The 22,164-nt window shown below is 37.1% G+C and overlaps 1 protein-coding gene across 1 annotated transcript in view; it reads right to left on the reverse strand.

Annotated features, from left to right (window-relative positions):
- ITFG1 (integrin alpha FG-GAP repeat containing 1) overlaps positions 1-22,164 on the reverse strand; it is a 306,823-nt gene that overhangs the window by 269,760 nt on the left and 14,899 nt on the right. Inside the window, exons 4-5 of the mRNA XM_061138443.1 lie at positions 20,925-20,982; positions 19,639-19,713 (exon numbers count right to left, since the gene is read on the reverse strand). Of these exons, the coding sequence (XP_060994426.1) occupies positions 19,639-19,713; positions 20,925-20,982 (133 nt within the window). The remainder of the gene's footprint in view (positions 1-19,638; positions 19,714-20,924; positions 20,983-22,164) is intronic.

Here is a 22,164-nt window from a genome sequence, read left to right on the forward strand (position 1 = left end):
AACTTGTGTAGCTTTTTTCTTTTACTATCAGGTATAAGAATCCATTTCCAAATGCTTTTTTCTAAGGGTTTTAAGAAGCACAAGCTTGAATCAAGATTGCCAGGAGAAATATCAATAACCTCAGATATGCAGATGACACCACCCTTATAGCAGAAAGTGAAGAGAAACTAAAAAGCATCATGATGACAGTGAAAGAGGAGAGTGAGAAAGTTGGCTTAAATTAATTCAGAAAACTAAGATCATGGCATCTGGTCCTATCACTTCATGGAAAATAGATGGGCAAACAGTGGAAACAGTGTCAGACTATTTTTCTGGGCTCCAATATCACTGCAGATGGTGACTGCAGCCATGAAATTAAAAGATACTTACTCCTTGGAAGGAAAGTCATGACCAACCTAGATAGCCTATTGAAAAGCAGAGACGTTACTTTGCCAACAAAGGTCTGTCTAGTCAAGGCTATGGTTTTTCCAGTGGTCATGTATGGATGTGAGAGTTGGACTGTGAAGAAAGCTGAGCACCGAAAAATTGATGCTTTTCAACTGTGGTGTTGGAGAAGACTCTTGAGAGCCCTGTGGACTGCAAGGAGATCCAACCAGTCCATCCTAAAGGAGATCAGTCCTGGGTGTTCATTGGAAGGACTGATGCTGAAGCTGAAACTCCAATACTTTGCCCACCTCATGTGAAGAGTTGACTAATTGGAAAAGACCCTGATGCTAGGAGGGGCTGGGGGCAGGAGGAGAAGGGGACGACAGAGGATGAGACAGCTGGATGGCATCACCGACTCGATGGACATGACTTTGAGTAAACTCCGGGTGTTGGTGATGGACAGGGAGGCCTGGCATGCTGTGATTCATGGGGTCGCAAAGAGTCGAACACGACTGAGTGACTGAACTGAATTGAACTGAAGGGTTTTATAGTTTTAGCTCTTACATTTATTAGTATCTTTAATTCTTTAAGTGTAAGAAAAGTAACTTGATATTTTCATGAGTGATACTTTCTCAAGACTGTGGAGAATGATAGCTATCTTTTAAAAATATTAATTCCAAAGTTTTGAGCCATGCAAAAGAATGAATTTAGATCCCCTACCTCATACCATATTCCAAAAATTAATTCCATGAATCAAAATGCTAAAAGAAATAGGAACTCTTACACATTGGTGGTGGAAATATAAAATGATGTTTAGTCATGGAAAACAGTTTGGCAGTTCTTCAAATAGTCAGATACTGAATTGCCATTTGACCCTGCATTTCTATACCTAGGTATATACCCATAGGAATTGAAAAACAGGTATTCAAACCAATACTGATACATGAATGATCTCAGCAGCACCAAATATCCACCAATGGATGAATGGATAAACAAGATGTCATAGCCATACAATGAAAATAATATTTAGTCAGAAAAACAACCAGAGTACTGATAAATGGTACAATATGGATGGACTTTTGAAACATGCTATGTGATAGAAACCAAAGTCAAAAGGTCACATCTTGTATGATTTTGTTTATATGAAATACCCATAATAGGAAAATTCTAGAGACAGAAAGCAGATTAGTGGTTACCAAGTGTGGAAGTACAGGGGAAAGGGAGCATGAGTGCTCAATGGATACAGGGTTTCTTTTGGATAGATGAAAAGCCATTGAAACCAGGTGATGATTGCACGACATTGTAAATGTTCTAAATATCACTGAACTGTACACAATAATGGTTAACTTTAAAAATGTGATATGAATTTTATCTCACTAAACCAACAGTGCAAAATGTATATATACCCTTCATTTAATTTCTCCAATGTTAACATCTAATATAATAACCTTAGTACATTTATCAAAATCAGGAAGGTCACACTTGTAGACTACTGGGAACTATAGAAAGAAGAGCAAGCTTAAACAAAATCATGCCCCCATAACCCCCCATCAGTACAGAATATTCCAATGTCAAAGGTATTCCCATTGGTCAAGGCCCTAAATAAATCAGCTTCTTCCAAAAGGTCTTTTCTCTGTTTCATTATGTTTCTCTACTAACAGTACCTTGGTTTGCAACAAAGTTATTTGAGAAACTCTCTGAGAGTGTATTCTGGGTATCCTGATTAATAGTTTGAATCTATAATGCCTAACCAGGACCTGGCTCCCAAATACTGGTTGAACTGAATTGTAGTCTTAAGTACCATCTCCTATTCTTCTCTACTTCTAGTGAGAATTTGCTATTTTTTTCACAGTACTATGTTTCAGTCCAACACAGACGCACAGAGAAGCTGTCTCTGAAGAGCAATTAAAAGGTATTTAAGTCCACCTTAACTGTCAACACAATATCTGATTAAGGAGATCGCAAACAAGGTTCACCTGTGAATTTAGTTTTGACGTGTTTGGAAAATAGAAATAATTGGATAATTAGTTATTTGCAGGTGGAATCAGGGAAAAAGAATAAGCATTCAACAGGAGAACATTTTCTCTATGCAAATGGTCTGTGTTCTACAACAGTACCTTCTTCCCAATAAACTTCTACATTCTTTTTTAGTACATACTGGGCCTCATCTATACCGAACAAGACAACAAAACCCAAACCAAGCAGTACTCATACAACTTGTTTGTATTACTATAATCCTAACCCCATAACATAGGCTCATAACAAAATATTAACATATATTCAGAAATTATATTTAGCATTTGTTGTATAGTAATTCCATACCAAGCATTCACTTAATGTTTTCTTTCATATTACACAAGGTTAGAAATGCCTAAAATAATTTTAATTACACCCACTAATTATTGGTTCACTTCTTTTCAATATATGCCATTTATTCATCAGTTCTTTAAATTCTAAGCATTTTAACTATTTTTCAGTTCAGTTCAGTTGCTTAGTCACATCTGATTCTTTGCCACCCCATGGACTGCAGCACGCCAGGACTCTCTGTCCATCACCAACACCCGGAGTTTACTCAAACTCATGTCCATCAAGTCGGTGATGCCATTCAACCATCTCATCCTCTGTCGTCCCCTTTTCCTCTTGCCTTAAATCTCTCCCAGCATCAGGGTGTTTTCAAATGAGTCAGTTCTTCCCATGAGGTGGCCAAAGTATTGGAGTGTCAGCTTCAGCATCAGTCCTTCCAATGAACACTCAGGACTGATCTCCTTTAGGATGGACTGGTTGTGTCTCCTTGCAGTCCAAGGGACTCTCAAGAGTCCTCTCCCACACCACAACTGAAAAGCATCAATTCTTCAATACTCAGCTTTCTTTATAGTCCGACTCTCACATCAATACATGAATACTGGAAAAAACCACAGCTTTGACTAGACGGACCCTTGTTGGCAAACTAAAGTCTCTGCTTTTTAATATGATATCGAGGTTGGTCATAACTTTCCTTCCAAGGAGTAAGTGTCTTTTAATTTTACGGCTGCAATCACCATCTGCAGTGATTTTGGAGCCCCCAAAAATAAACTCTGACACTGTTTCCACTATTTCCCCATCTATTTCCCATGAAGTGATGGGACCCGATGCCATGATCTTAGTTTTCTGAATGTTGAGCTTTAAGCCAACTTTTTCACTCTCCTCTTTCACTTTCATCAAGAGGCTTTTTAGTTTCTCTTCACTTTCTGCCATAAGGGTGGTGTCGTCTGCATATCTGAGGTTATCGATATTTCTTCCGGCAATCTTGATTCTGGCTTGTGCTTCTTCCAGCCCAGCGTTTCTCATGATGTACTCTGCATAGAAGTTAAATAAGCAGGGTGACGATACACAGAACTTCAATACTTTGGCCACCTCATGTGAAGAGTTGACTCATTGGAAAAGATCCTGATGCTGGGAGGGATTGGGGGCAGGAGGAGGGAATGACAGAGGATGAGATGGCTGGATGACATCACCGACTCGATGGACATGAGTTTGAGTAAACTCTGGAACTTGGTGATGGACAGGGAGGCCTGGCGTGCTGTGATTCATGGGGTCGCAAAGAGTAGGACACGACTGAGTGGCTGAACTGAACTGAATGGAGGTTGGTCATGACTTCTCTTCCAAGGAGCAAGAGTCTTTTAATTTCATGGCTGCAGGCACCATCTGCAGTGATTTTGGAGCCCCAAAAAATATAGTCTCTCACTGCTTTAACTGTTTCCCCATTTATGTGCCATGAAGTGATGGGACCAGATGTCATGATCTTAGTTTTCTGAATGCTGAATTTTGAGCCAAACTTTTCACTCTCCTCTTTCACTTTCAAGAGGCTCCTTAGCTCTTCTTCGCTTTCGGCCGTAAGGGTGGTGTCATCTGCATATCCGAGGTTATTGACGTTTCTCCTGGCAATCTTGATTCCAGCTTATGCTTCATCCAGCCCAGCATTTCTCTTGACGTACTCTGCATATAAGTTAATAAGCAGGGTGACAATATACAGCCTTGACATACTCCTTTTCCTATTTGGAATCAGTCTGTTCTTCCATGTCCAGTTCTAACTGTTGATTCCTTACCTGCAAACCGATTTCTCAAGAGGTAGGTCAAGTGGTCTGGTATTCCCATTTCTTTAAGAATTTTCCAGAGTTTCTTGTGGTCCACACAATCAAAGGCTTTGGCATAGTCAATAAAGCATACATAGATGTTTTTCTGGTACTCTCTTGCTTTTTCAATGATCCAATGGATGTTGGCAATTTGATCTCTGGCTCCTCTGCCTTTTTTAAATACAGATTGAATACCTGGAAGTTTAATATTCACATACTATTGAAGCTTGGTTTGGAGAATTTTGAGCATTACTTTACTAGCATGTGAGATGAGTGCAATTGTGTGGTAGTTTGAGCATTCTTTGGCATTGCCTTTCTTTGGGATTGGAATGAAAACTGACCTTTTCTAGTCCTGCGACCACTGCTGAGTTTTCCAAATTTGCTGGCATATCGAGTGCAGCACTTTCACTGTGAAAGTGCTGCTATTTGAAACAGCTCAACTGGAATTCCATCAGCTCCACTAGCTTTGTTCATAGTGATGCTTCCTACAGCCCACTTGACTTTGCATTCTAAGGTGCCCGGCTCTAGGTGAGTGATCACACCATCGTGATTATCTGGGTCATGAAGATCTCTTTTGTACAGTTCTTCCGTGTATTCTTGCCACTTCTTAATATCTTCTGCTTCTGTTAGGTCCATACCATTTCTGTCTTTTGTTGAGCCCATCTTTGCATGAAATGTTCCCTTGGTATCTCTAGTTATCTTGAAGAGATCTCTAGAGTTTCCCATTCTACTGTTTTCCTCTATTTCTTTGCATTGATCACTGAGGAAGGCTTTCTTATCTCTCCTTGCTATTGTATGGAACTCTGCATTCAAATGGTTATATCCTTCCTTTTCTTCTTCTCTTTTATTCACAGCTATTTGTAAGGCTTCCTTACACAACAATTTTGCCTCTTTGCATTTCTTTTACTTGGGGATGGTCTTAATCTCTGCCTCCTGTACAATGTCATGAACTTCCATCCATAGTTCTTCAGGGACTCTGTCTATCAGATCTAATCCCTTGAATCTATTTGTCACTTTCACTGTATAATCCTAAGGGATTTGATTTAGGTCATACCTGAATGGTGGAGTAGTTTTCCCTACTTTCTTCAATTTAACTCTGAATTTGGCAATAAGGAGTTCATGGTCTGCGCCACAGTCAGCTCCTGGTCTTGTTTTAGCTGACTATATAGAACTTCTCCATCTTTGGTTGCAAAGAATATAATCAATCTGATTTTGGCGTTGACCATCTGGTGATGTCCATGTGTAGAGTCTTCTCTTGTGTTGTTGGAAGTGAGTGTTTGCTATGACAAGGGTGTTCTCTTGGCAAAACTCTTCATTAGCCTTTGCCCTGCTTCATTCTGTACTCCAAGGCCAAATTTGCCTGTTACTCCAGGTATTGCCTGACTTCCTACTTTTACATTCCAGTCCACTATAATGAAAAGGACGTCTTTTTTGGGTGTTAGTTCTAGAAGGTCTTGTAGGTCATCATAGAACCATTCAACTTCAGCTTCTTCAGTATTACTGGTTGGGGCATAGACTTGGATTACCGTGATATTGAATGGTTTGCCTTGGAAACGATCAGAGATCATTCTGTTGTTTTTGAGACTGCATCCGAATACTGTATTTCAGACTCTTTTGCTATGATGGCTACTGCATTTCTTCTAAGGGATTCTTGCTCACAGTAGTCGATATAATGGTCATTGAGTTAAATGCACACATTTCAGTCCATTTTAGTTCGCTGATTCCTAAAATATTGATGCTCACTCTTGCCATGTTCTGTTTGACCACTTCCAATTTGCCTTGATTCATGGACCTAGCATTCCAGTTTCCTATGCAATATTGCTCTATACAGCATAGGACTTTACTTTTATCATCAGTCACATCCACAACTTGGTGGTGTTTTTGCTTTGTCTCTTCATTCTTCCTAGAGTTATTTCTCCACTGATCTCCAGTAGCATACTGGGCACCTATTGACCCAGGGAGTTCATCTTTCAGTGTTATCTCTTTTTGCCTTTTTATAGTGTTCTAATTATGTACAAAATAATCAGACTCAGGCTAGAGAGTCTATGACAAATTTAACATAAAGTCATTTCAGGAGAGTTTTCTCAGGTTCCCAACAAACTTGTAAATATAGGCCAAAAGGGAATTAAGAAAACACAACTTTTACACAGATGAGCTCTATAAGGCTAATCATGTGGTTGTCTTTAATTAAAATGCCAACAGTTATTGATTTACTTTCTCACAGAATTTTTTGTAGGGTTGCTTTGAAATAAGTTATAGCTAGAATTTTGGAAAAGCTCAATTACTAATTTTTGACATTTTCTCCTAGGAGCTATTTAACAAAACATACATTTCAAATGAAGAATCTAGAGCAGTGATACAGCAAACAGTATAAAGTGGCAGACTATGGGCCAAATGCAGATTAAAGATATATTTTATTTGACCTATACATTATTTTAAAAAGTTTGAATTCAGAAGCAAAAGAAATTAAAAATAATATTTCAAATAAAAATTAAGATTTCCAGCTTCTTTTAAAATATTGAGCCTGGCAACCAACTGGCCCTTTTCAGACATAGCAAGTGCCTGCAGGCAGGTCAAGGTCCAGCCTTTCCAAACTGTTCACTCACTTTGGTTTCCTTCTGGGCCCCATCAGACATTTGAGTTTGTAATCCCTAGCAAAACATCAACTATAATATTGCTATCTTGAACATTTCAAATCAATATTAAAGTTCTTGCCAGTATTTTAAGTTTTATACTTTTTACATTAATATCTCTTAAGAGGCAGTTAGCAGATCCTTATAGTTTATTTTATCCAAAAGTGTCTATTTCACAAATAGTGTCTATTTACCATTCTGATGACTTACCAAAGCAAAGTGGGGGGAGAGAGAGAAAGCATTCCCGTTTCTTTTTTGGTACATTTTAAGATGACTGAAAACTGTATGCAGTTGTTTAACAGAATTAAATTGTTTAAAAATTTAAATAGCTGAAAATAAAATTCATTTCTCCTCTTGCCTTCAACGCTGCTCTTTGTACAGAACATAGTTTTTCACTAAGAAACAGATACCAGGAAACTTCCTCGGTGGCTCGGTGGAAAAGAATCCACCTGCTAAACCAGGAAACACAGATTGAACACCTTGTCTGGGAAGATCCCACATGCTGCTTGAGCCTGTGTTTTAAAGCCTGGGAATCACAACTACTGAGCCCACATGCCACAACTTTCAAAGCCCGTGTGCCCTAGAGCCCAGGCTCCATAAAAAGAGAAGCTGCCACAATAAGAAGCCCATGTACTGCACCTAGAGAGTAGCCCCTGCTGGCAGCAGCGAGAAAAAACCTGCACAGCAACAGAAACCCAGCACAGTAAAAACAAACAAACAAAGCAGACACCATATTTTTAAAGCAACTATACCCATAATAATTTCCTCAACTCCATTTGAAGGGCAAGGTCACAGATGCAAACTGCTCTGATGACAAAGGAAAAAAACAGCAGAGATGAAAAAGTAGGCAGTTTTGAGAGCCAAGATGAATCTATCTGTTAAGATGTCTTAACCTCTGCAGAAAATTTCAGTTATCTGTCCCCCACCCTCCTCCCTGCCATCTCCCCAAAGGAAAGATAATTATGTCAAAGTGTTCATTTCCGGGCATCATCACCCTCAATTTCAAAGAATAGCATTTGTCAAAGAATGAATTTAAATGTAATTAATGTCAACTGTAGCTTTTAGTTGCCTATAGTAACAGCTCTTAGAAATGACTGCTAATCCACCCACTTTTCAATGATCAGCTTATACTGAGTTGTTTTTAAGATACTCAAGTAAAAGCAGTTACTAGGAGATGGCTCGACTGTCAGTATGGGTCTAGTATGCTTCTCTAAGCTGCCTAGTCCAGCGGTTTTAAAACATTTTTGCTCAAACAGACTGTAAAAGAATTTAGAAAAACCTGATGGCTCAGCAGGTAAAGAGTCTGCCTGCAATGCAAGAGACACAGGAGATGGAGTTTTGATCCCTGGGTCGGGAAGGTCCCCTGGAGGAGGAAATGGCAAGCTGCTCCAGGATTCTTGCCTGGAAAATTTCATGGACAGAGAAGCCTGGCAGTCTACCATCCAAAGGGTCGCAAAGACTCGTACAGGAACGACTGAGCAACTAAACACAGATATATCCCTTAATACGGTTAAGCTCATCTCTAAGAAAGCAATGTAAATATTTTCATTGTCTTAAATGTCTTCCCAGGTCAAGAGATATAAGAGACATGGGTTTGATCCCTGGTTCGGGAAGATTCCCAGGAGGAGGAAATGGCACTCCACTTCAGTATTCTTGCTGAGAGAATCCCATGTTTAGAGAACCCTGACAAACTATAGTACAAGGGGTTGCAAAGAATCAGACACGACTGAATAGCTGAGCCATAAATAGCTACAAAATATGTTAATGCTCAAATCTGTTAGAATTATTGATATTTTTAAAATAAAATGATTATCTAATGGAACAAAACAGCCCAGAAATAAACCTACGTACTTATAGTCAATTAAGTGAAAGTCTCTCAGTCATGTCTGACTCTGCGACAGAAGTACTGAATAGACATTTTTTCCAAAGAGAAAATGCAGGTGGACAAAAGGCACATGAAAAGATGCTCAAAATTGCTAATTATCAGAGAAATGTAAATCAAAACTATAATGAGACATCACCTCACACCTGTCAGAATAGTTATCATCAACAAGAACACAAATAACAAATGTTGCTGAGGATGTGGAGAAAAGGGAACCCCAGTGCACTGTTGGTAGAAATGTAAATTGGTACACAGACACTGTGAAAAACAATATGGAGGTTTCTCAAATATTAAAAATAGAGTTGGGCTTCCCTGGTGGCTCAGTGGTGAAAATCCTGCCTGCCAATGCAGAAGACATGGGTTTGATCCCTGATCTGGGAAGATTCCACATATCATGGAGCAACTGGGCCTGTATGCCCCCACTACTGAGCCTGTGCTCTAGAGCCCGAGAGACACAACCACTGAAGCCCGAGTGCCTAGAGCCTGTGCTCAACAGAGACCGCTGCAGGGAAGCCCACACACCACAACTAGGGAGTAGCCCTATTCACTACAACTACAGAAAAGCCTGCACAGCCAAAAATAAATCCATACATACATCAAATTTATTAAAAATTATAAGGAAATAAAAACAGAGCTACCATACAATCCAGCAATTCCACCCCTGGATATATATATCTTAAAAAAATAAAAACACTAATTCAAAAAGATACATGTTTGTAACAGCATTACTTACAAAAGCCAAGATATGCAAGCAACCCAAGTATCTAACAGATGAATGGATAAAGATGTAATCTATGTTATATATATATATATATATGTGTGCTTGTGTGTGTTAGAGAGGTATAACCACATATACTCACAGTGGAATACCTACTTATCCATAAAAGGCGAAACTTAGCATTACGCTAAGTAAAATGTGTTAGACAAAGATAAACACTGTAAGATATCACTGGTATGTGGAATCTAGAAAATATAAGAAACTAGTGAATATAATAAAAAACAAGGAGGCTGGCTAACAAATATAGCAGAGAACAAACTAGTGGCTACCAGTGGGGAGCAGGAAGGAGGAGGGACAATACAGTGGCAGGGGAGTAAGAGATACAAACTCTTAAGTATAAAGTGAAGATATATTATACAACACAGGGAATAGAGCCAATATTTTATAACAACTATAAATGGGATATAATGCTTAAAATTGTGAATCACTATATTGTACATGTGTAACCTATACAATACTGTATAGCAATTAAACTTCAGTAAAAAAATAAAAGCGATTATCCTTAAAAATGTATTCAGTGGAATGTAGAATATAGATACCATGCTGACTGCTACCCACCATCATCCATATACACTCATAAACCGCATAAAAAAACTCCTCTTCCTTTTATCCTTGAGCTTGTACTTTAAATTTTCCTACAAAATTTTATGATGATGTAAAATGTTTTTATATCTGGTCTTTTAAGTGATCACTCTATCATGCATCTCCAAGAAATATACATCTTCAAATTGGTATTTAAATTGGATTCATATATCCAGGTGTTTAAAAAAAAATTCTCTTTGAGGTTATTTTAACTACTACTGTACAACTGATGAAAATGCACATGCTTTGATAGCTTCTTAAATGAAAGGTAAAATTTTACTGGAAATCCATTTTTTGAAGAGATGAATAGAGTTTTAAAATATTAGTTTACTTATCCTTAAATAGCATGACATTGCTAGAATGAGACAGTATTCAGCATAAAGTCTATAATTTTTCTTCATCTTTTTTAGATACAGATATTAAAAAATCTTGTTCATGTGTGTTCATTACAACCTCTCTGGAAATTTAATATTAAATTAAACTTAGTTTTTTTAGGTATGATAAATACATTGTAATTATGTATTTTTTAAACATCTTTATTTTTCAGAGGTATATACGTAAATATTTATAGATTAAAAAATGTCAGGGGAGGGAGTGAGAGAGGGAAATGAAGGAAAAGTTGTGAAGGAACTAAGACTGGCCAAGAGATGCTGAGTTTAGTTGGTATATTATGTGCAAATTCACTGTCCCATATGCTCCACCTTTCTATGTGTTTAAATTTTTCTATAATAAAAATAAAAAAAAAATCAGAGCTGCTGATTTACCTTATTTAACTTACGGAAAATGTTTGTCGTAAGATCCAACCAACAAATCCAGTCCTCACTGTCAAACCAATCTCCAAATGAAGGTTATTTTGTGTTAAGAGTTTGATCTCTTTTTTTTTCAATTAAAATAAATGTGTTAACATGTGTTTCAGGGAATAATGTAAAAACTGCTGAGTAAAGTACACATTATATATTACAGAAAATATTACTAAAAGCAGTCAAGATTAAAACAAAGTAATTTTGATAAAATTGATTTAACAATTTTCATAACAGGTTATAAGAATAAGATAGTAAAGTAACATGCTCTTTATCTTTAATGAACTTAAAGCAATGCAATGTGAAGTACAGCTAAAATAATTTATAATATAGTAAGTATGATAAAAATGTATTAGTCGATTAAATGTACCATTTCTTTCTTATTTCTTTAGACATACCACATTTTGCCCTATGACTTTAATAAGGGGAAAAGGTATACACTACAAAAAATTATTTCACTCTTGGAACCAACATGTAAGTTTATTTTCTATCAATACAAGAAAGAAAAGAATAAATGTTTCATAAGACAAAATAAGATATTTGACTTTAAATGGAATTGTCTTGATATGATTTGATAAAATAGATTTTAGCTACTATGTTATAAAAAATGCATACCAAATATGAAATAAATTAGGTAAAAGTTTTATCCATAGGTTAGTGGTCCTTGAGAACATTCCACTCACACCTGAAACAATCATTGTCATGATCCAAAACTACACTGGCATGAAAAGTACCTTCTTTCCATTTAATTATGTGTCTTAGGGACAAAGTACTAAGAATAGCCTAAAGGTTAGCTTTGTTGAAATTGGTGTTTCTTGTGGATACTCTTTGCTGTGCTCTCCCAGGACCTTCTCTCAGTAATTATTAGATTCTTTGATAGTAGTCAGGGAATGGAGGAGGCAAAGTTATTTAACAAAAGCTGTCATTACTCCCACAACCCTTCTCTAGCACATCTGTGTTCAGAACATTTTAAATGTGGACCAAAGTGCTCTTTTAGTGCCAAGCTTCATCTGAAGGTATTATGAAAGAGGAAAATCTGGAGATTCTATTAGTTTACGGTATCTGTGTTTGGTGCTCTATGGGTTTCTTACTCCCCTGGAAATGTACCATTTGTGAGATTTAGGAAGGGTAAGGAATATGGTGTGCTAAGTCATTTCAGTCATGTCTAACTCTTTATGACCCTATGGTCCATAGTCAGCCAGGCTCCTCTGACCACAGGATTCTCCAGGCAAGAATATTGGAGTGGGTTGCCATGCCCTCCTCCATGGGATCTTTCCAACCCAGGGATCGAACCCATGTCTCCTGAGGTTCATGCATTGCAGGCGGATTCTCTACTGCTGAGCCACCAGGGAAGCCTCAAGGAATATGGCATTCTTATATGAAGGAGAAGTAAGTTATAGTGATAATGGGTACATACTCAGGCTCATCAATTTTAGGCAGGAGTGCCTATGAAACCTGAGGATCTAGCTGCTTAAATGATCTGTGCTTACAAATTCCTTTGCAAGTCTTCACTTATGGTAAAGTAAATAAACACAGCCCACTATACTGTGTTTCCAAAGATGACCACATTATTTCCTATCCTACATACTCTTGTACATTTCAGTTAAGACATGCTCACATCAACAGGTAGAGTCCATAATCCTCAAATTCCCTAGAATATTAGCTAGTTCTTTGATTAGAATGCAGCAGTGATGCTGTTTTACTGCTGGGACTGGGCCTTAAGGAGATCTCCAGCTTCTGTCTACACCTCTTGTATTGCTCCTTCTTGGAAAACAACCACTAAGCTATGAGGAATTCTAAGCTAACCATGTCGGAGCACCAACAAGGCCCCATGCGACTAGGACAGTGGTAATGGCTGTACATAATTGAAGGCAAGAACATAATCTTAGAAGACCAAGATTCAAATGCCAGATGTGCCATTTATTTATATATTGCGATGGTCACTTAACCTTTGAATTACCTGGCTCCTTGAGAGCCTCTTGAGCTACATAGCTATCTGTTGTGAGAAAAACACGAGACAATTCATGCAAACTGCCAACTCCAGAGTTACTAAGTAGTTATTTAAAAATCCAAATAGGCTTGTTTGAGATTTTCTTTCTTCTCATCGTTCCCCATCCAACCCCAAGCCTTACAGAGCACAATAAGTTGTACAACCTGTATGCCTCTTCAGGAGGGGCATGGTGAGCAGTCGGATACATGAAAGAAGAGTGGGAAAAGAAGCATCTCTGGAGAACAAAATTACTCTGGTAAACAGTTGATGGGTTATTCATTTACTCTTGGACCTCTATTAGAATCAAAGGTGTTGGACAGACCAGATAAATCTTAAGGACCTCTAAGAAACAGCATCTTACGTTCGTAAAAGAGAATGTGAAGATTTCTTTGAGCCATATCCTTACTGTCCAAAAGTTCCTACCTCCACAGGGTAATATTATACCTGAGAGATATCCCAGGTCAGGGAGACGGAAGAATTGGAAGTCTGAGGAGAACCACGGGCTCTGATCTCTACTCAGGACTACTATGGAACTCAGGGAACTGCACGTAGCTCAAAGCCTAGGCCTCCAGACTATTAAAAACCAAGTATCTGTAGGGCATTCTCCACAGCATATACATACTTAAATCATGCAACAGGGTGCTAATGAACGAGGACTTAACCTGCAGTTTCAGGAATTACAAATTATTTTGATTCATTTTACCCTAAATTGAAATGATAATATATACCAAGCTTACTCAAAATTTGTTCTATACATAGGCTGCTCTAACTGTGCTTGTTACATATGCAAAAAGTAATAAGTAAAAGAAAATGCTTTCATCTCAAAGAAGGAAACAAATTTTTTGATATATGCTAATAGAAATATGTTGAATTCAAAACACTTTTAAATTTATCAATATTCATGAAGAACTATTATTGTTGAATTTACTCACACAGAAACTCAGAAGCAGCTCTTTTTCAGAAAGATTACTACAAAGGAAACACATCTAAAAAAATGTAACATTTAGCTAAAAACAGTGAGTAAATTTTAAGAATAACATCTTAAATTCACTTGGAAAAAAATCAAAAGTTCACTTACACACAACACTGCCAACCAGAACATAAAACAAAGCAGTATAATAAATCACCAGGGAATCAGGGGTCATTTAACTGACTCCCCAAAGCTTCTGATAGGACTCCAGGAAATAAAATCATGGATCCTTGAGTAACATGTCACTGGAAATAATGACAGCATGTACAATTCTAAGGCATCAGGCTAAGGCTTTTCTATAAAGCCACTATTTCTGTGGCTTAATTTTGAGGGGGAAAAAAAAAGGTATAGACGAGAAAAGAGACAATTAGTGAATTTATCTCCAATAGCAAAGTTTCTTTAGGAAAAGTACTAATGCTGATAATAAAGTTAAAAGCTGTCTTGAGAGTTTTTACTTGGTTTCCTTTTGCATTATAAATCTCTTAATTTTCATATTTTTTTTTATAAATAATAGATTTACAAGAAAAATATCATATTATTTCATTAAGATAAATATTGGCAGTATTTTCTGTAATGCTCCAGCAAGCAAACAAAATCAGCAGTAAAAATGAATGGTGATTTAATAAATCAGTCATTGATTATAATGTGAGAAGATTACATGGTTACATACAGAAAAGGGATTTCTGAATTGAGATTAAATACCTATATTTAAAAAGAAGATAGTTTTTTCTGCTAATGGAGGGAAAATATCCACCCACATAAATAAGTTAAAAATGGCTGCTTCCAGTGCCATTAATATTTCATTCAAAATATTCAAGCAGATGCTTGTGAAGTAAAGAGTATGGCAAAAGCTTGTCACATACCTACATTAATATTCCCAGGTGTACACTTTGGGCCTGACCCAGTAATGTGCTTGAATTCTGTATATGAATTACATTTGGCTTCGATGAAAATTACAGGTACAAGTGTTTTCATGTCAGTACTAAAAGCAATATTCTGAATGCTTATGCAACATCAGTTTCAAATATCCTTTTACAGAAAATGCTCATTAACAATAACCTCACATCATTACAAAAGCTGCTCTAACACTTAATAGCTAGGTGTTATTTCTATATAATGTGGCATATTATTACATTATTTCAAGTCATTATGAAGTGAGGTGGAGGTGCAAACTGAAGCCTCACCTTTGCACATTTAACACACTTCAATTATTTCTGGCATCTCAGCAGATTTAGCACCATTTCTGTCCTTATCAGATAACCCCACTGTACCAAGTAAAAGGAATTCTTCTCTGTCACTGTCTTAGACTGTCCACCTGCACCCTTACTCCAGATCATGTTAGTTTCACCTGTGGGCAGTCTCCTTTTTCCATGCCTGTACTGGGCCACTTACAACCATGGGCTTTCCAGCACAATCCCATGGGAATACTTAGCACTCTATTCAAAGATCATTGCAAAATTTTCCAGAAAGTTTAGGTTCAAGTCAAATTTGATTAAGGTAATCTTGGGGTCAGGCATAAATAAGCACAATATTTAAGCTGCAAAAGGTAGATTAGATTTCTCGATAGATACGAGTGCACTGCCAAACCGAAGTCACATAAATAGTCCAAAATGTTTATACCGATGGCTTTTTAACTTATGCACCTAATCATATGTCTGTAACTTATAAAATGGATATGACTAAACACATTTATCTTATTTTAGTAACATATTAATACCTGCCCCAATAGAGAAATCTTCAGCTTTCTTTTGTCTAAATCATGACAATGCTAGCTATAGTCATCCTAACAATGCTCTTGACGGAAATACTTTGGTGCCAATTTACATAACTTCATTTTAAAAGGTCATATCAGGAGAAATCTTGGATACAAACTTGTTACCTATAATAGGGTTAGCCACTATTGTTTAATCTGTAACTGAAGTTTAAATGATAAATATCTTGAAACAGCAGAGTACTACTCCAGTATACTGTAGTATATCAGAGTATAATGTATAAAAAAGTAAAAGTGAATATATCTTCAGGCAGAGGACTAAAAAACTCTTATCTAGAATTCAGAACAAATAAATAAATAATTTATGACATTATCACATAATATCTAGGTAGTTATTTTTTTTCTAGGCCGTTGTTATTTTTCAACTATCTACAGTAGCTGTTTCATAAGTTTAAATTTCATAAGATCAAGCCACATCATATTAAAGATATTCCAAGTATTTCTGTCACTAAAATGGAAATTATCATAAAATAACAGAGATTACCATAAAATAAACCAGACCAGACACAACATTCTCAATCACATGTCTACCCAAGGTAAACAAGCAGGGGAGTGGCCTGTGAGTTCCCACACCACATCCACACTCGGTGCCTCTCAGGCATGGCTGCAGAGGCGAAGCAAGATCTACATCCAGTTGGTCTCCCAAGCAGTGTGCTCTTTCAGACAGTTTTCAAAGTTTGAGGGAAAAAAATGGGTTTCTCATTAAAGAGTCACAGTGAGTCTTTAAAAGGTCACTGTGACTAACATAAAAACACTCATATTCTTTACTGAGAACTTTAAAAGAAAAGGGATAGAAAATGTGATAGTTTCGCCTCAGAATAGCTCAAATTTTGACAATTTACTCATCTTTGTGCCTGTGAATCACATTTTGAAAACTAATCATAAAATAACATTACTTCTCCAAAACACAGAAGGAAAATTCATTAGATTTATAGTACCTGGGAAGACAAATTGATAAAGATGGTTCCCTGCACTTGCTGGAAAATTAAAGAAAAAAAAAATGTATTCTGTACTCTTAAAATGTGTACTTCATCAAAAATAGAAAACATTAACCAAGTTGAAGGTATCTCATGAAAAGTATCTTGTTATCAACAATTCTTGTGTTAGGAGGACAGTTCTTTTCAAATCTAGAGGAACTATAACGGAAATCTTCAAATCACAAGATAACAGGCAGTTTTCCCTAAGAGTGGCATTCTTGGATATGCACAAGCACACATACTGGTCAAGGATAGAGTATACATGGAAAAGTTTCCAGAGCTTAGAGAGAAATGTTTACATTTTCAGGCAATTATTAATTGCTCTTTGAACACAGAAGGAACAAGGCTTATCAGTAAACATATGGGAGTTAACATGAGTAACGTGGAGAAATCAATCAAGATGGCAGCTATCCACAGTATTCAAACTAAATCTTTCCATTTTTAAGAACATCTAATGAACCAATATTTATTTATTTATTTTTCCATTTATTTTTATTAATTGGAGGCTAATTACTTTACAATATTGTAGTGGTTTTTGACATACATTGACATGAATCAGCCATGGATCCACATGTGTTCCCCATCCCGCTCCCCGCTCCCACACCTCCCTCTCCACCCGATCCCTCTGGGTCTTCCGAGTGCACCAGGCCCGAGCACTTGTCTCATGCATCCAACCTGGGCTGATGATCTGTTTCACCCTAGATAATATACATGTTTCGATGCTGTTCTCTCGAAACATCCCACCCTCGCCTTCTCCCACAGAGTCCCAAAGTCTGCTCTGTACATCTGTGTCTCTTTTTCTGTTTTGCATATAGGGTTATCATTACCATCTTTCTAAATTCCATATATATGTGTTAGTATACTGTAATGGTATTTATCTTTCTGGCTTACTTCACTCTGTATAGTGGGCTCCAGTTTCATCCATCTCATTAGAACTGATTCAAATGAATTCTTTTTAATGGCTGAGTAATATTCCATGGTGTATATGTATCACAGCTTCCTTATCCATTTGTCTGCTGATGGGCATCTAGGTTGCTTCCATGTCCTGGTTATTATAAACAGTGCTGCGATGAACACTGGGGTGCATGTGTCTCTTTCAGATCTGGTTTCCTCGGTGTGTATGCCCAGAAGTGGGATTGCTGGGTCATATGGCAGTTCTCCTTCCAGTTATTTAAGAAATCTCCACACTGTGCTCCATAACAGCTGTACTAGTTTGCATTCCCACGAACAGTGTAAGAGGGTTCCCTTTTCTCCACACCCTCTCCAGCATTTATTGCTTGTAGACTTTTGGATAGCAGCCATCCTGACTGGCGTGTAATGGTACCTCATTGTGGTTTTGATTTGCATTTCTCTGATAATGAGTGATGTTGAGCATCTTTTCATGTACTTGTTAGCCATCTGTATGTCTTCTTTGGAGAAATGTCTGTTTAGTTCTTTGGCCCATTTTTTGATTGGGTCATTTATTTTTCTGGAATTGAGCTGCAGGAGTTGCTTGTATATTTTTGAGATTAATCCTTTGTCTGTTTCTTCATTTGCTATTATTTTCTCCCAATCTGAGGGCTGTCTTCTCACCTTGCTTATAGTTTCCTTTGTTGTGCAAAAGCTTTTAAGTTTCATTAGGTCCCATTTGTTTATTTTTGCTTTTATTTCCAATACTCTGGGAGGTGGGTCATAGAGGATCCTGCTGTGATTTATGTCGGAGAGTGTTTTGCCTGTGTTCTCCTCTAGGAGTTTTACAGTTTCTGGTCTTACATTTAGATCTTTAATCCATTTTGAGTTTATTTTTGTGTATGGTGTTAGAAAGTGTTCTAGTTTCCTTCTTTTACAAGTGGTTGACCAGTTTTCCCAGCACCACTTGTTAAAGAGGTTGTCTTTTTTCCATTGTATATCCTTGCCTCCTTTGTCGAAGATAAGGTGTCCATAGGTTCGTGGATTTATCTCTGGGCTTTCTATTCTGTTCCATTGATCTATATTTCTGTCTTTGTGCCAGTACCATACTGTCTTGATGACTGTGGCTTTGTAGTAGAGTCTGAAGTCAGGCAGGTTGATTCCTCCAGTTCCATTCTTCTTTCTCAAGATTACTTTGGCTATTTGAGGTTTTTTGTATTTCCATACAAATTGTGAAATTGTTTGTTCTAGTTCTGTGAAGAATACCGTTGGTAGCTTGATAGGGATTGCATTGAATCTATAGATTGCTTTGGGTAGTATAGTCATTTTGACAATACTGATTCTTCCAATCCATGAACACGGTATATTTCTCCATCTGTTTGTGTCCTCTTTGATTTCTTTCATCAGTGTTTTATAGTTTTCTATGTACAGGTCTTTTGTTTCTTTAGGTAGATATACGCCTAAGTATTTTATTCTTTTTGTTGCAATGGTGAATGGTATTGTTTCCTTAATTTCTCTTTCTGTCTTCTCATTGTTAGTGTATAGGAGTGCAAGGGATTTCTGTGTGTTAATTTTATATCCTGCAGCTTTACTATATTCATTGATTAGCTATGAACCAATATTTAAATGGGGACTTGCAAAGTTTCTATCTCTAATTTCCAGAGGGATAAAATGATTAAACTGGCTGTACACAGATACCAGCGGCAGATCAAATCCATACTGTTTGAGGAAATTTATATGTTGACCAAATGTCCTTTTAAAAATTAAGGAGTTCCAATAAGATGGGGTTTCCCCCCACCAACGGTAAAAGCAATCAGTTTATACAGACACACAGTCCCTTAGCACCAACATGTACAATTAATTACATGGTTATAATCATATTTACTCACTTTCCTAATAATATCTGTGGTTGGCTGGATTCATTTGTGATACCAAATATATCAGGAATTAAGTCACCATTGAAGCTGAAAAGAAAACATTAAAAACATTAAGCAGCTATTCTATTAAATTCTCACTTCCAATTTAATTAAAAAAAAAAAAAAAACTTTGGGTAGGTGTGGTAAACATACAACAGTATCTGTTGTAGTCAACTGAACGTCAGAAGTGACAGGTTTAACTTTTGTTATTGGACCCTCTAGCCACCTTGGCATGAGAACATGTTTCGGATGGCCCAGCTACACAGATAATCGGGCCTCTGAGACACTCTGAGTGCTAGCTAAAGAGCACAGACTATCAGTGACCCACAGTGGACATGCAGTACGAGCAAGAAATTAAGTTCTGTTGTGAGAGTCTGGTGTTGTCTGTAGCCTCTGCATAGTCTAGCCTATCTGTGAGTAATAAGGAGACTATAATTTCAGAATCATGACCCTCCTCCTTATTTAGCCAGATGGGCTTAGGAGAAATAACCCACAAAAGTAATCCCTAAGATGGTGTAAAAATTTATACTAGCCATTGAATATTGTAACAACAATGAAAATCACCTAATTAAAAAAGAAGTCAAGCTGATAACCTTTAAAAGATTAATTCATGGATTGAAGTTCAGACTTCTAACTGTCACTGACCTATTGATGTACAACTATGATTTTAATAACTATACAAAAGGCAGCACTGGAAGCAAGAATGTGGCTGTACATTGTTTAGTCCCCAAGATAGTATCTATAGCATTATCAGAATCCTAACAGCTACTTGAATTAAGCTTATGTTGGTACATGAGTCTACTTCGAGGAGATAAATGATAATACTAAGCAAGATCTGTAAAAAAGGACAAAGTTTTTCCTTAATATAGAAATAGTTCTAAGTCAACCAGAGGAAATCCTCTACCCTTCATATCTACCAATCAAGCACTAACAGTTTCATCCAAAAACAGTTATCTTAGTTCTCTGAATAATGACATGGCTATGATCAATAAAGATCCATCATGGACACATTCAAAGCTATTAAGACAAAACCAAAAAGACAAATCTCTTTCTTTTTCCAAAATAATGAATTTCAATTTTCTCTTTCTTCCATCATGGCAAGTAAATATCATATAACTAAGAGGGCAGGCCCCTATCAGCTTTAAAGGGAGAATGAATACAGAGCCAACACGACTGAGCAAAGTAGTTTCCTATGTAAAAGATTTTATTCTATGTTTGTAAGTTTAGAATCATCTAAAGGGAAGCAAGCACATACTTACTCCATAATTAGTGGTTCATCTTGAAAAGTCCTATTGAGTATGGTCATATTGCTAGGATCTATAAAAGAAAAGAAAATACGTAAATGAACAGGCATTTTATATTATCTTTTATATCTAATCTTAGGGAAGAGAATAATCTTTTATTCTTTTCAAGATTCATCTCTAACTAATTCCAACTTTCACCATTAATCAGTAATGAGACACTATAACTTAAGTGGATATCAAGTTTGTAAAGATAAACTACTGGGAAAGTTTATAGGCTTCCCTGATGGCTCAGATAGTAAAGAATCTGCCTACAATATGGGAGACATAGGTTCAATCCCTGGGTACGAAGAGCCCCTGGAGAAAGGAATGGCAACTGAGTCCAGTATTCTTGCCTGGACAGAGGAGCCTGGCAAGCTACAGTCCACGGGGTCGCAGCACTGGACACGACTGAGAGACTAACACTTTCACACTACAGTGAAGATATCAGCATTCTAATAACTTTCTTTTGAGTCTTCATTCTGAAAATCTCTTACATGAATCTTCTTTATATACAGTTTACCACTAGAGCAGCTGACAATTAAGATTTTGCTGTAAAGAACCCATAGGGTGCAAAACTACTTGATTCTAAAATGTCTATGCTCTCCTCTCTGCCTCAGTCCTTGAAATCTGGTTCTATGAACAAAATTGCCCATTCAGGTGTAATTAATTGGTTTTTCAGATAAAATTTGAAGATTCATGGGAAGATAGGGTAGGTAGACTGTCTTGCCTGGAGAATCACATGGACAGCAAGCCTGGCAAGCTATAGTCCATAGGGTCACAAAGAGTTGAACATGACTGAAGCAACTTAGCATGCACGCAGGGTAGACAGACTCTGAAACTTTAACCTTTTTGTGCTTTCCTGTACTAGGGAGACCAGAAACCAAAAACAGCATTTCTTAGACATCCTTGCATCTAAGATTCTGAATAAAATGTGATCCCTGCTAATTAGATACACTATGGGTTTTGCAACGCAGGAATGAGGTGAAGGCTGTGTTTCTGTCATTTCTGTCTTAAATGTCTGATCACTGAATTTTAAGTACTGAGGGAGCACCTGCTGTGCACCTGGCTGCTTTCTGATGGGAAAAAGGCAGTAGCTTCTTCAAAGGCTTTGAGAATTGTTCCTGAAAGTTCAACTTAGTGTGTGTTCTTCAGTCAACCCAATAACTCTGTAAAGCATAAAAACCTTTTAATAAATCTCTCTTCCTTAAAGTAATAA

This window comes from Dama dama, chromosome 4 (assembly GCF_033118175.1).
Source record: "Dama dama isolate Ldn47 chromosome 4, ASM3311817v1, whole genome shotgun sequence".
Lineage (NCBI taxonomy): Eukaryota > Metazoa > Chordata > Mammalia > Artiodactyla > Cervidae > Dama > Dama dama.